The sequence below is a fragment of the Notothenia coriiceps genome, unplaced genomic scaffold (assembly GCF_000735185.1).
Source record: "Notothenia coriiceps isolate Sejong01 unplaced genomic scaffold, NC01 NC01_scaffold00034377, whole genome shotgun sequence".
Lineage (NCBI taxonomy): Eukaryota > Metazoa > Chordata > Actinopteri > Perciformes > Nototheniidae > Notothenia > Notothenia coriiceps.
The window spans coordinates 691,493-706,974 of record NW_011367078.1 but is presented as its reverse complement, the minus strand read 5'-3'; the positions used below and the strand labels follow the sequence as shown (position 1 = coordinate 706,974).

The 15,482-nt window shown below is 42.4% G+C and overlaps 2 protein-coding genes across 2 annotated transcripts in view; one reads left to right on the top strand and one right to left on the bottom strand.

The window, feature by feature from the left end:
- The window catches only part of usp1 (ubiquitin specific peptidase 1), a 10,213-nt gene extending 2,329 nt beyond the window's left edge, over positions 1 to 7,884 (top strand). The window contains exons 4-7 of the mRNA XM_010790540.1: positions 1,503 to 2,161; positions 2,299 to 2,457; positions 2,713 to 2,914; positions 5,869 to 7,884. Coding sequence (XP_010788842.1) covers positions 1,503 to 2,161; positions 2,299 to 2,457; positions 2,713 to 2,914; positions 5,869 to 6,574 — 1,726 coding nt within the window. The 3' untranslated portion in view covers positions 6,575 to 7,884. The remainder of the gene's footprint in view (positions 1 to 1,502; positions 2,162 to 2,298; positions 2,458 to 2,712; positions 2,915 to 5,868) is intronic.
- A 496-nt stretch (positions 7,885 to 8,380) lies between these two features.
- Positions 8,381 to 15,482, bottom strand: part of dock7 (dedicator of cytokinesis 7) — a 47,396-nt gene continuing 40,294 nt past the window's right edge. The window contains exons 43-50 of the mRNA XM_010790539.1: positions 14,916 to 14,930; positions 11,513 to 11,638; positions 11,300 to 11,389; positions 10,948 to 11,184; positions 10,630 to 10,773; positions 10,389 to 10,495; positions 9,909 to 10,076; positions 8,381 to 9,029 (exon numbers count right to left, since the gene is read on the bottom strand). Coding sequence (XP_010788841.1) covers positions 8,987 to 9,029; positions 9,909 to 10,076; positions 10,389 to 10,495; positions 10,630 to 10,773; positions 10,948 to 11,184; positions 11,300 to 11,389; positions 11,513 to 11,638; positions 14,916 to 14,930 — 930 coding nt within the window. The 3' untranslated portion in view covers positions 8,381 to 8,986. The remainder of the gene's footprint in view (positions 9,030 to 9,908; positions 10,077 to 10,388; positions 10,496 to 10,629; positions 10,774 to 10,947; positions 11,185 to 11,299; positions 11,390 to 11,512; positions 11,639 to 14,915; positions 14,931 to 15,482) is intronic.

The window sequence follows — 15,482 nt, the reverse complement described above, 5'->3', positions numbered from 1 at the left end:
TGCTTCACACTGTATCATAAAACGAACCTCCCAACTTATCCAATAGTAGACAAGGTCTGGTTTATCATAAGCTAATTATCTAACGTTGCTACATGTCACTCATACCACTTTCCTGGAAAATTTTCATTGTGAGTTATAATTCCACCATCCTCAGGTTATCATTAGGGGAAATGACAGCAAGCACAGTGTCAATATATTGTACTTTCCGGTATCTAAGTAATACAATGTTGTTTACATATGCTCATGAGGACAGACCACCTGTATTTGCAGATTCTTGAAATTGTAATTAATTTGTAATTGATTGCTGGATTTTGTATCGTTTTTTTACTTTATGTATCTTTATACAAATGTTTACCTACTTTGCTTATGAGACATACAAGGGCCTTATTTACAGATTCATTGAAATTCAATGTTAATTTCATTTGTAAATAGTTATGCATTCATGGATTTATCCAGTTTGCCACATTTGTATGCATGCACTTATAGGTGCATTTGTTTGTTTGTTGAAGCCCTGGACTGTTACAGGGTCTTTTATTTACACTAGTTGGTTGTAGGGCCTACTGGCCTAGATGTTTATGCAGGTTTTAAAGCACACCTTGGCCTTGTGTTCTGAATGAGATTTGGTTGTAGTTATCCTACAGAGAAAAGAAAATGCACTGACTTGGAATTAAATGTACTGTATGCATTCAAAAGTTGCTGAATAAATGTTTTATGGACCCATTAATAGTTAAGTATTATTATTTAAGTTAAGTTTTGCCCAAATCATGTATTTTTCCATAATCAGGTAGACTGAACAACATGGTAAAAAAATGTATACATTATATATCTATACTAACGCTATATATATATATTTATATAGTATTATAATATTATATATTTCTATTAATCATTTTCGGCATTCGGTTTTCGGCCAACTGTTTCCTATTTTCGGTATCGGTTTCGGCCAAGAATTTCCCATGCGGTGCACCCCTAGTTTAAATAGTAAGATGGCTCATTTCTAATCAAAGTGGTGTTTCTACGCACTGTAAACACGATCCATACACATGTCTTAAACTACCCTTTTAATGAAAACCATTTTTATTTTTCAGCAATGGAAACTAAAACAACAGCAAATGTTTCATTTTTTACAAGCTAAAACAAATCTAAAGTAATATTTGTATTTAAGTATTCCCGTTAACCATGTATTGTAGCTGAGCAGATAAGCTAGTTTAATATATTGTATTGTGAATATCATAATTAACTTTGTACTATGGCCAATCAAACGACTAATTACATTAGGCCTATCAAATGCTTTTAATGATGCCACCTATTGTTAGAGCAATGGGTGGGTCTTGTGAATGGATATTTCCAGCAGGGGAACCAATCAGAGCCTCTGATGGGACCGACAATGAGGACATTATCTGTCAGAATCAAAGACTTCTTATATAAGTCGTTAAAATAGTTTCAAGAATAATAGTTTTTCTACAAGTTAACCAATTGTAACCTGACTTTGTGTGTTGCAGGCAGCTGAACCCCATGTACGAAGGCTATCTTCAGCACGACGCCCAGGAGGTCCTGCAGTGCATCCTGGGATATATCCAAGAGGCTTGTGACACCATCAGAAAGAGTTTAAAGACAGAGGATTCAGAGGAATCTGAGGTGAAACCTGAGCACGCTGTTGATTCAGCGGCCAGCAGCACCGTGACCGAAGAAGAGGACGGCCAGGTCAGCGGAAAGAGGAAGAGCGACACCGAGGTGGGAAATGCCAAAAAGAAGCCGAAATCCCTCAAGGCCAAGAAATCTGATGCAGGGGATAATAAACCCCTCACTCGTTCCAAGAGGAAGTCCTTGAATGAAATCACGGTGGACAACAAAGATGGAGAGGAGGAGGAGGAGGAAGGGACGAAGATACTGAACAAGGAGGAGGGGAGTGACGGGGAGGGGAGAGGCGACAAGGCCTCAAAAGAGGCAGAGGGGAAAAGAAAGAAGAAGTCTAAGCTGAGCTGGCTGAGGCCTTCTGGGAAACAACCCAGTATTTTCTCCAAGTTCCTCAGCGTGGGGAAGATCAGCTCTGTGAAGAACCAAAGCAAAGCAGAGCCGGAGAACACTGTCTCCACCGAGAGGAGCAGCGAGGAGAGAGCAGGACACACGGCTGAGGACAAGAAGACGGCTGAACCTCAAGGTACGACATCATTACTGTTAGAGGAACAGGACGAGAGCTTTTAGCAGAGGAGAAACATAACAAGCATTGATTTGATATTGGAAATCTATATGGCCAGGTATAGGACATTCTAATCCTCTAAGTCTCTCTCTCTCCAGAGGGGCTGGACCTGATGGAGCAGCTGTTCCAGGGCTGCCTGGTGCTGAGGACGCGCTGCCTGGAGTGTGAGAGCTTCACTGAGAGGAGAGAAGACTTCCAGGACATCAGCGTCCCCGTGCTGGACGAGGAGCCCAGCAGCCCCGACGACCTCTCTGAGGGTGAGGGGCCCTTCAGCTTATATTCAGTTTGCACTCGTTCCTAATGGAAGTCCCTCTACCATGATTTATTTAAAGCTCTAAGCATGGGTGAAGTGGGTCATGACAAACACATTCTTGAGGTTTTCTTTGAGGTCACCTTTTGACAAATACAATTTGAATTCAAACGTATCTCTACAGATTTTCTTCCAGATAACGATTCAGATGAAAAAGAATAACTGATAATAATTTACTGAGTGTTATTCTCTCTCCCCACAGTCTCTCCTGATCCCAAACCGGAGCTGAAGACTCTGAAGTGGGCCATTGGTCAGTTTGCTTCGGTGGAGCGAATCGTCGGGGAGGACAAATACTTCTGTGAGACGTGTCACCACTACACCGAGGCCGAGAGGAGCCTGCTGTTCGACAAAACTCCTGAAGTGATCACCATCCACCTGAAGCGCTTCTCTGCCAACGGCTGCGAGTGAGTTCAGGAGAACTGTGTGCTATAACAATGTTTGACCTTCTGTACTTTCTCGTGGCCTAGTATATTGCAATCATCATATCATCACATTAAAGGTGTCAGTGTTTCCCCTACCATTGTCTTGGCGGGGAGCTGCGCCCTGCCAATGGAGCCCCGCGCCCAGCCTGAAATTCAAAGTGTTTTTTTTATTTAAAAAAAATAAATATAAGCACCAAATTGCAACTGAAGTAATCTATCTACGGGCACTTTTCACATTGAACATGTGCCCTTTTATTAAATAAACTAAACGCCATGTTATTTATCCAATGTATGTGCATGTTTCAGTGTCCACTGCTTTGCGTATTCACATTCTCCCTCCGCTCTGTTTCTGATGGGCGCTCCCCCCGCTCCCCCCCCACACACACACACACACACACTCACAATCAGAGACAAGAGCGGAGGAAAGGAGGAGAACAACAAAGTGTAAAAAAGTCAAACAAATCTGCATTATTGCCCCGAGCTCTGCTGTCTGCCCGTTTGTGTGTACCCCCAGTTTCAAATTTGTTTATTATTATTTTTTTAACCTCAAGCTGTTATCGTGACGGGAGAAGGACACACACAGCCTGCCCAGGTGGACGCGCGCTAACGCATTCTAAAAATAGCTCACAGATGGTGAGCAGGTACCGCGGTTCTGAACTACAGTATTGAATTTGACAGAAAACAACAATGAAACGCCAGCAGAAGAATAGTCTAATGAGTTGGGTGAAAAAAAAGACAGGAGATGTGAGTTGGTTTATTCAGTAAATGAGCTCAGGATAATTGGATGTTCTGTCACTTGTTGTTGATGTGAGGCTAATGCAGGATTTGCTAACTTGATGCTACCGCGATTTAGCGGCAGTGACTCAACAAATTGCCTCTTAAAATATATCGTCAGCAATGTATGAACAGCAGACTGCTTGTTTAATGTTAGACTCACACCAATAGCTCAATATGATCATAACACGATTGCTCTCATATCAGAGATCAGATGATGTGGAGCTGCCTCCAGCAATAGATGATGAGGCAGAGAGAAGCAGCAGCAGGCCCTTCAGAAACAGAGCGGAGGGAGAATGTGAATATGCAAAGCAGTGGACACTGAAACATGCACATACATTGGATAAATAACATGGCGTTTAGTTTATTTAATAAAAGGGCACATGTTCAATGTGAAAAGTGCCCGTAGATAGATNACTTCAGTTGCAATTTGGTGCTATATATATATATTTTTTAAATAAAAAAAAACACCTTGAATTTCAGGCGGGGCGCGGAGCTCCGTTGGCAGGGCGCAGCGCCCCGCCAAGACAATGGTAGGGGAAACACTGAAGTACAAACCACAGACTGTCTGTCATGGTGAATACAGTCGCTGGTTTATTTATGTCTATAGGCCGTTGTTGTGAGTGTGGACGGTCGGAGCATTTACAACGTTAGCTTAGCCGATCTCCATTCAGACAACACGCATTTTAAAAGGTTTTTCGCCTGCCGTCTGTCTGCAGACTTGTCAAAGCATTAATTCATGGTTTTTACTAAACGGTATCAGTATGTTGTTACTTCGACATCATTTTGAAATGTGTATTACAATTAAATCACGCTCAAATATGTTCCTCTTGTTGTAGTTATAGCCCCCTTGCCAGCGATTCTCTCTGACCAATCAGCAGTCGAGAGTGTTTACGTCACTAGTTTAGCATTCAGCNTCAAATATGTTCCTCTTGTTGTAGTTATAGCCCCCTTGCCAGCGATTCTCTCTCTAGTTTAGCATACTCAGCCCGACTCAGTCTGGTTGTTCCTGGCCCTAGAACCATGATTTTATGGGGCCAGTAGAACTGTGAATTAGGACCCGCTAGCCGGTACTAGGCCAAGTGGAAACGCAACCAAAAACGGGCCCCGCACGGCTCGGCACGCTTAAAACGAGCTCCGCGCTGCAGTGGAAACGCGCTGCTGTAGTCAGGTGATTTAAATGTATCAATGAGAGGAAGAAGTGTAGGACACATGATAAGAAGGGAATACAGTTAAAATAAAAGTAATACAGTGTAACACTGTACTTTATTACTTTTTAATGTACAAATACTTTGTTACTGTACGGTAACCATAACAATAATCCACAGCTCCTCTCTCTGCTCCAGAGGATAAAAAAAATTCCAAACATTTTTTGGCAGCACCCTGCCAAGGCAGTAAACCGAGGGGAAACACTGGGTGGGGTAGATAATTCACTTCAGATACACTTTTTGTTATATTCCATGGAATGCTCTTAACATCCCAATAGCAATGAATACATTAAATGCTTTGACAATAAATACATAAAAGAATTTCATCTGTGGAAGCCATAGGACTGTAAAAAGTACGACCAATCATTTTAGCCGGCCCGGCTAAAATAACTGGATGGCCTACCTGCCTGTCAGCCTTCCATCTGTGCACAAACTGATCTCGTGCCCTCATTGGTCATGTGCGCGTTCGTGTGTGTTGGAGGAGGGGCTCTGTAAGGAAGTCTGAAGGAAGGGGCAGATTTTTTCCGGTTGTGTATTTTCAAATTTTAGCGCACTCGAGCTGGTTTCTCCATTCTTACCTACCCACCTTTAAGACAGACTATAGTTCCTTTACATTGAATTACTATTATTGTATACCAAGAGGATTATTCTTCCCAATTCAAAACACACACTATCCTAGCACCTTTTCTACTGTTCAAGGCATACTATACTGTGGCAATTTCTTTGATATTTTATGTTTGTTTTTTTAAAGAAATATGACATACTATACTTAGTAGACTTTTTATGACATTTTTATTGTGTAAAATATGAAGACTTTCTGAAATGTTATTATGTTTGATAGTGTTTATTATGACACTTTCATGACACACTTGGACTTTTGTGTTATTTATTTACAGTGTCACTTTTAAAATCCCTATCACAGATATTAACCCATCTCCCTTTTTCCCCTCCTAGTTTGGACCCGTATGCTGGGCTGTCCAAAGTGAACACCCCCCTGCAGACCCCCCTCACCCTGTCTCTGGAGGAGTGGTGCACCCGGCCCTCGTCCACTAAGGGTCTGCGCTATCAGCTGTTCGCTGTGGTCATGCACAGCGGCATCACCATCAGCAGCGGCCATTACACCGCCTACTGCCGCATGTCTGAGCTGAAGGACGTGAAGCTGTGGGAGCAGAGAGAAAGGGAGGAGGAGGAGACGACGAGGGTGAAGGAGGAAGGGCCGGAATTTGACGATGGAGAGGTGTCTTTCAGCCTGAATGCCAGGGGACAGAGAGGGGCTAGTTTGGCTAAAACAGTAGGGAAGAAGCTGTTGGAGGGGGGGGTCGGGCTCCTGGGGGGCCAGAGGAGTCTGACCAGTTGTGACATTGGGAGCAGCGGCAAACAGTCGGAGAAATCCTCCAGCAGTGGAGCCACAGAGGGGTCCAAGCGCAGGAAACCTGTCACGGGACAGAACTCTGAAGCAGGAGAGGAGACCTCCTGTGGGGGGGCGGGGGCCACAGAGGCTCTGCACAACCTCCTGGACTACGAGGGCAAATGGCTGCTGTTCGATGACTCTGAGGTGCGCTTGTTTGAGGAACAGGACTTCCTGCAGGCCTGCTCTCCAGAAACGTCCTCCTCCTCGACCCCCTACCTGCTGTTCTACAGGAGGATGCCTGAGCCCTAACGGGAACACGCGGTTTACTCCGGGGGCTTTTTGGCAGCCGTGCACCCAGGCAAAGTACAGACAGTGCCAATCATACTGTGGCTGCCATGGTAACACCTGAACTGAAGACTCTTCCACAGAGCGAACAGTCAGGACCCCCCTCACTGCAGAGGGGACAGTCAGGACCCTCCTCACTGCAGGGAGGGGACATTCAGGAACTTCTATGTTCCGTGATGACTTTTTGAGCCTCTTTTTTTTGGGATGTGACCTGTCTTTTTTCCTTTACCGTCATGTCTCTAACGTCCTGTTGTGTTTTCTCAGTGATTGAGTTTGGTTCCTTTTTACACATTTTAAAAAGCACTTTAGAACTCAACTCCAATGGAATGCGTTGAGATGTCTTTTTCTAACACGATACTGTTCTGAAATCCATGAATTAGAAGTCAGTGCTGTTTGTTTGGAATCAGTTACTCAACTAGAGAACATAGATATTGTTATTATTGACAGAGAATGATTCATGAAGTTAGAGATAACAATATGGAGCATTTCTTTCCTGAAATATTTTTCAAGTAAAATCTTTGCCCACCAACTTTGAATCTGTTTTGCACTCATTCCTTAAGATGTATTTGTAACATATCTACAGACTGCTTATAAAACCTATAGTGTTTAAGTTGTGGCATTTAGAATTATAGCATTTGACATCAAACGGAGATGTTGAGTCAAGCTATACGCAGGCCGCCGCGTGTCTCACGAAGAAGATGCATACAAGTTCAACATATTTCTATAAATAAGCTATCCAGTTTTTTTTAAAGATACATTTAAGACATTATAAAAAACTGCCTCTTTTATATCTAATTTAGTGTGTAACCTTTACAGCTTGAATGTGCTAACTAAGACCTGAAATCTGGATCTCGCTTTAAACGGGTATGTTTCCTGATATAGAGTTCAGTGGAGTTCCTCTCAGTGAGAGCGTTTGTTTAAGCCAAAGCATTTGAACCGCTAGCTATCAGACAACAATGGAGTTCAGGGTCAGATTTATAAGACTGAAAGCGAACATCTAAGTTATGGATTTGATAGCTTTGGTAAATTCACATTTGCTCCTCAAACTTGTAAATCTGTTCCTGTGAACACTCAAAACACTCAACAGGAAGTTCATTATTTGTGCTCCAGTGCTTTTAACAAGCATCACTTAGTGTAATATTATTAGTCAGGTAACATTATACCGGCAAGCTGACATTTCTCATCTCAGGTTGTACATCAGAGGCCGTTTCTCAATGTCGAGTAAAGCTGCTTCAGAGCCACTATTTCAAGTATACCACGTCATCGAGTGGCGCCGAATGCTGGGCATTTAACATGCACTGAAACAGTCCTTCGGCGCCACTCGATGACATAGTGGCTCTGCAGCAGCTTTACTCGACATTGAGAAACGGCCACTGTGTTTCTACGGTTTCAGGGAGTGAATCAGTTATTAAGCTTGGGATCCCATTATGGGATGCATTTCAGTATAAATCATATATACATGGGGTCTTTTGGGATAGAACACACCGCTTACAGATCTGCTTTAATGTGTGTCATCTCTTCAAACCTCATTCCAGCTGTAATATTCATGTTGACGGGTTCATTCTATAAGCAATAAACTTTTTACCTTCACATTCTCTGTCTGTTCAAACTCTGTTACCCACGACAACACAAAGAAGCAAGAAGCACACCCAGCTGAACATTAAAATATTTATTTTGTAAAATATTTAAAATAAACAAAACTACATAAAATTATACAAGGAGTTTAAAGTACCTAACTTTAAAAACATTCTTTCAACTAAAATGATAAAGCCTCATGATAAATAATGGTACCGTTTTTGCATGTTTTTCCTCTTCACCATCCCGTTCTGAATTAGATCAACGTTCAAGTTGTAAAATGCATTGCTACACCGTAATAAAAAAAGTGCACATTAAATTGGATACAGATTTTTGACACACTATATAATTAAAAAGACACCTTGACTTTAAAATTGTACCTTTCCTGCAGACTGATTGGCAGAACAGTTACTTTTGGCATTTTAATAACCAACAAAGGGTTATTATGGTCTGCTTGTTAGTTTGCATCCAGCAGGCTGCTGAGTTTAAAAGTAAAGGTTTACATTATGAGCTTTCATTGAGCGGAAGCATGGGATAAATACAAAGATGTGTCCCTTTGTCTGACTCATGGCCAGCAAAGTCAAATCCTAAATGCCAAGGTACCTCTTTAATCTCCAGAACCACGTGTCCGTCTCTCTCGCGGTGTAACAGTTTGTCTGTAAACAAATGGAACAAGCTGCAACATTTCAGCCTCTCTTTTTAGCATGTTTTCCAAAACACTGTCCAACCTTCAAAACACTCCTATTTACACTCAATAATAAATTAATATTGCAATTTGTCGCGCGTGTGTATTCTTCATCTTCAAATGTCAAGCTTGCGAAGACTCATCCTGCTGAAGGAATCCCTGGAAATGAGAAAAACAAGAAACATGATTTAATTGAGACAAATATCAGATTTCTTTCATCAGACAACCAAGTGATTTGGGGGAAATAACTGGGATTCCAGCGCAGTCTAAGCAACGTAGGGCTGGCCTATCTGATATTTACTGTCCCGTTAAAAAAAAGAAATATGGCCGGTGAGAATAACCAGACTCTAAGGACGCATTGTACGTGAATAATACAAACACAGGACAGAGAGACGTAAAACCGCATCACAGAATGTAGTGAGAGTCCTGAACTACCTGGTCAAGCTGTCCGTTTGCTGCATAGTTTTTACAAAAGCAAAACTTGTTTAATTATACAGCCAAAAACTAAATGTAAAGGTAAATACAGGAACCCTGAAGTTACATAATATAAGACTTCTTAAAGAACCTTTCCAAGTGTTTTAGGACCACCAAAACTGACCACTGTATTAACCCAACATCTTTCGGCTCGAAGAAGAAGGTTTATTAGAACAGAATATTAGAAAAAGTAAGTCCAAAAAGAACAAAAAATTAAATGAAAAGTCATAGTATAGTATGTTAAAAATAGTCGAAAGTATAGTATGTAGTAAAAAAAGTCATAATATAGTATGTTGAAAATAAAAACGTCAAGAATGCCGAAAAAGTCACAGTAAAATATCACAAACATTTTAAAATGTTACAGTATGTCGGAAAAGGAAAAAGATTGGCATACTGTAGTATAGTATGTTGAAAACAAAAAACTCAAGTGTGCCGAGAATATCATAGAAAGTCATAGTAAAAAAAAGTCATAGTTTAGTACGTCCAAAGAAAGGTTAAACAGAACCATAGGTATATAGTATGTTGAGACCCCAGTATGATCCTCTTCGCCACAGACAGTCGTACCTGTGGGCGTTGACCTGCAGCACAGGTTTGTAGAGCTGGGGGATCTTCCTGTTGATGAGGGGCTGCAGCGCCTCCTTCAGGCGGTGGTAGTTTCTCTCCAGCTCCCTTTGGTACTCTTTCTGGTCCGGACCAATCAGGCTCTTATTCTTACGCAGGGCGTCTTCACACCTTTGGCAAAGAAAATAGTGCCATGAGGATTCTGTACAATAATAAATGCGTGCTACCGTGGACAAAGAATCTCTGCACACTTATCAAAGATTTTCATTCATGTTAAAGTTGTCATCTGTAGGTGAGTCCGACGCTCACCTTTCACCAAATGCTATGTAATCAAAACACTCAATCTCATAATTATGTATGGTCGTTATTTTGATTATTTACGGTGATGGATCACGGAATTTCTCCTTATGGTGTGCTTCCACATGAAATAGTGCGTCCTCTAAACACATGACATGTATGTGGACTGATCAGCACAGTTCTTACCTCTTTGTGAAGTCTTTGAAGCAGAGCCGCAGCTTATTGTGGTGTCTGTACAGCTTGGGGTCGCTGGGAATCTCTGACAGGAACACCTGAGCCACCTCCAGAGGACCCTGAGGACACGCAGGAGGAATATTAGTCTGAAACTTCCCTTATCCTGAGAAAGTCCTCTAATAACACTGTTTATGCTCCTCTTCTTCTCAAACACTCTATGTACCAATAAAAACCTGACATCTCCAAACTCTACCTGGTTGACAGTTGTGCCCACTGACCCCTGCAGGACCATCTGCAGCATCTTTGCATCTGCCGGGTCCTGGTGGGTGGCAAAGGCCAGCTCCTGGGTCTTCTTCTGCATGTCCTCTATGGCCACCTCAATGGGGGTGGAGATAATCTGGAAAGGGACAGAGAGGCAGTTTTAGGGATACGAGTTGGATAAACTAACTCACTTTTATCACCACTTATCTCCAGAATGCTATCAATCCACAGTAAGAGATAAGATGTAAACCCTTATTAACGGGTTGGTTATATGTCAGAGTAGCTATAGAATGAAGGCTTCCTGTCCCACCTCCTCTTTGTGGATGATGTTGATGCGTGTCTTGATGTAGGGGAAGGCGTGGGAAGTGGTGAGGATGGTTTTGCGTTTATATTGTTCGTGAAGGTCCCCGTGCGCCCGCCCATCAAGAGTGAAAGGAGTGCAGTAGACGAAACGTCTCAAGTTGTAGTTCTTGTCGAAGTAAGTGATGCGGTCCTTCATCTCGTACGTGTCGAAGTACGGCTCCACGTAGGTGATCTGGACGAAAGCCTGCAGAAAGAAAAGGTATTGGTTGGTTTAGTTTGAAGGCTGAGTTCACTTTGGTAAAGATTCTCAGACTAAAAGTTAGAATAACAATGTGAGAATGTAAACTCTGCACACAGACCTTATTTGGGTCCAACTTGCACTTGTCCACTGGGTTGGAGTCCTTGATGACCTCCACTTGGTCCTCTCCAAACCTCTCTCCATAGAAACCCTGAGAAAAAACAGCAAAGATCCTCATTAGGCTTTACTCAAATCCTTCATTGCAAAGAGATGTTTTCTTTCGGGGGAATAATGGTATTAAAGATAAATCTAGAGTCTACGCGGTGGACTTTACCTCTAGCCTGTGAGAGATCTCCGCCAGCTTAGTGATGGCCGGCTCTTTGTAAACAAACTCCTGCTCGTCCAAGTCGCCCAATTTTGACCCGTAAAATCCGACTCTGAAGTACGTACCAAACATTCTCTTCCCGAGCTGCGAGCAGAGGGACATACATGTCAGTAATGAGCAAGAAGAGGAATTAAATACATATACAAATGTGTTTGTTTTATCCCAGAGTCAAAATGAAACAACTTTCGATATTAAAAAACGCCATTGTTCAAAACAGACGAATATAGCGCAGAACCTAAACAATGGAGAACTTTATATGCAGATCACTGTTGCTATAACAACGGTTGACCAGTAAGCATTTTGCAACCAAATGCCGCTTTCTTGGCTTCATATTCTAATGAGTCCATCCAACAATGGCAGACATCAGCTGATATGTTAGGGACAAGAAGTCCTAGCATTTAGAAAATGAATAAAATTAAAAGCAAGGTTTCATCCTTTCATAAAAAGCAAGCTTTCATAATAACATGTGGAACTGAATGCGAGTGACATTGCTGCTTAATTTGTCCGATCTGTTGCAGTCTCTTTCAGTGGTTAGTCCGTGGTTACCAGGGTCGGACAGGAAGCAGCCAACAGGAGGTCAACAGCCTCCAGATGATCCTCCGTCACAGGTTACCACAGTATAAAGCAGCTATTACATGTTGGCATTCACTGTACAAGTTATTGTTTTAATAAGCAGGTTTTTCCACCTCTACCTTTAAAACTCAGTACACAGAGGAGTGTTTCCACCTCAGGGTAACAGGAAGAACCTTCATTACAATATTCATCTACCAGCCAGCAGAATATGCCATGAACAAGTCTTAAGAATACTCCTAAAATAACATTAGTCGTTCAATTGAAAACAACTTCAACTCTGACTTCTATATGTTTGCATCATATGGGAGGGAAGACCTTAGCAGACCTAACTCGACTCAATCAGTCACAAGAGTCATGAGCAGAGACAGAGAAGAGACGAAACACTGCACACGACGCTCTGCAGAACAACAATGGCTGACTGTTCTAAAGTGATGCCTTAACTCTGTGACATTATAGGATGTATTTGCATTCAGCGGCAGAACAATGGCCATTCAATCCAGGAACTCTGACCTGTGTCCTGCACAGACCTCTGCATGCATCCATAAAGCATTTTCACTGTATAGAGTATACTTAAAGTCACAAAGCACAGCAGGTTTTGATGAGTGTTTGCAAGTGTGTCTGTGTGTGTGTGTGTGTGTGTGTGTGTGTGTGTGTGTGTGTGTGTGTGTGTGTGTGTGTGTGTGTGTGTGTGTGTGTGTGTGTGTGCGTGTGTGTGTGTATATATAGAACAAGAGAAAGGGAGAAGCTGTAGATGGGTTGCGTAGGTTTGCTTTGCTCGGAAAATACCATTTAAAGGTCCCATGTCATGCTTTTCCGGTTATTACCCGTCCCCTTGTGTGTTATGAAGGTTTGTATGCATGTAAACGGTGTGCAGAGTCAAAAACCCTCAAAGTACACCCTGTAGGGAGTAAAACTCTAACACAGAAAAGACCTCCCCAAAACGCCTCGTTGGCGATTTCTCATTTTCCATTCTTTACTTCCTGGGTACTCTGACGTGGGGATACCCAGAGGCCACACCCTCTGCCAGCCTTTCACGAAACAAAGCTTCCCAAACCTTTCAGCGATTCATGCCGGATATGTACAGCGTAGGGGGCACTGAAGAAACGATGCTGTTCCTCCACTCTTGTTTGGAACAGTACTTTGTTTGGACCAGCGGGAGATTCGGGTACACAACCTGTAAGTATTCATTGTTGTTTGTGTATTTATGATGTTTAAAACAAACAAGGTATCTACCACGACTGTTTGAATGGGTAAACGTTTTTCGTGCTACTACATTGGGATCGCGGAGAAATGCTCTCCGCAGACCCATTCTCACAGCGTTTATAAACCTTTTTCTTACTCAATACCAAGCCACACTTATTGTTTTTACTTCGGCTGTGAGTGTTTGTGTGTGCTCAGGATTAGTTTCGCTTGTTCTCCTGTATCGCCGACACGGAAGCCTGTCTGCTCCTCGCAGCAACGAGCCTCGCAAACGTCCCAACCAATCAGAGCACACTGGGCTCACAGGGAGGGCGGGGGGGTGCAGGAGCTCCAACAAGCCGTTTAGGACAGAGAGTGAATACCGGTGAATACACATACTTTACAGAGATGCTGTATGAGAAACCAATGTGAGTTTTGAAAATTGCACAGTATAAATCTATTCTAGTATACCTCAACAATGGAATTATGATCAGTGGAAATGGCCATGACATGGGACCTTTAATAATCGCCCTTGGTAACTGCAAGGTCGAGGCAGCTCACTGCAACTGCTCCATCAAAAATATAGTTTTTCTTAAAAAGGCCCTTAAAAACTAAAGAACTTACCCCAAGACAAAATTAAGTAAAGTGGGAAGGAAGGGTCGGCAACCAGGGTAATCAAAAAGGAGAAAACAGAGCAAATTTTAATAAGGATTGGGTTTCCCCAGAGAATCTCAAAAAACAAAATACATAACAACAAAAATATCTGAATTGAGTTTGAGAAAGAACATAAAGTGGTTGTGAAGGATCCAGACCATGCAGAGACAGTCAGTTATGAAGAACGAAAAGTGAGAAAATAAAGATCCACAACCTTCAGAAACACAGCATGCTCTCTCTGAGTGGCCATTTCATGCAACATACCATGCCGACTCAGAGGTGAAAAATGTTAACGGAAGAACAGAATGGAGGGAAAAGAAAAAATCAGGGGTCGATTTAGTTTGAACTATTAATTAAAGGGCAATAATAAAAAGTAATGGAAATCAAAAAGGGATAATCAGGTAAATCCTGAGATGACTGACAGTTGAACCTGAACGCCTCAGGGATTTGGTTCCAGCTTCAACTCAAGTCTGCAGAACTCTCCATTTATTGCTGTGTGTCGAAGATGACCACTGGCTAGAACAGATACCCTTCACACTGAAATCGAGCCCTGTGATTGGAAGATGAGATGAAATGTGACAGCGTGTCAGTCAATGAGTGTGTTGTGACTGACACAGCAGCACACAGACAGGAGATGAGGACAGGGAGTGTGCAGGTGATGCATTCACTGACACTGAGTCACACACGGTGGCTCCATGCACAGCCTGCCAACACTGTTATAAAAACAAGGCTCCTCTTGAACATGAAGAGGAGGAGGAAGGAGGAGAGAGGGAGATGAGTGAGGAAGATGCTGCTTGTACAGCAAGGGGCAGACTGCCTGCAGATGTTAATGGAGTGGCTGTATGTCACAAAGCAAAGTGCCCACAGCTAGTAAATAAAGAGATGAGAGTCAACTAAAAACATGAAAACACAAGCAGGCCCAAGCAGGAACCGTTTAGCCACCTACCTCCCAGCCAGTACTCTGTGTGACAAAGAGAATACAGGACAAGTGAACACAACACACAAACACCCCACACACACACACAGTGTTGCTTTGGCACACACAGTGATGTCGCAGCAAGGAGAAAGGACTCTTTAATACTGATCCAGGTGACTAGCTGTTGGGCTGGAGAACAGAGCAACTGACAGAAACACAAAATAGCCACTTATAGTATAGATGATGGATACTTTGTTTGTAATAATTGTTGGCTATTAGAGAAGAGTTGCTCTGCCCCTCGTCATCAGGAGTCAAACACCTTTAAGACAACCCACAGCAGGAGTGCCTTCCCTCAACACATGCATCCTGTCTCACACTTGACATATCAAACATGCAAGGTGTCTGATAAATATTTATAATTATGTAAACAGGAAATAAAATGCCAAATAATATGAGCATGCAAAGCTGTGTTGTGCTAGGCAGCAACATCAACAGGATATTTCCAGTGTCTGGTGTTGCTACTGCGGTATTTGTGTGAAGGCCGTGAAGATTGATAAGTATTCTGAAGCATTTTTATACATGACATTCATTTTGTGA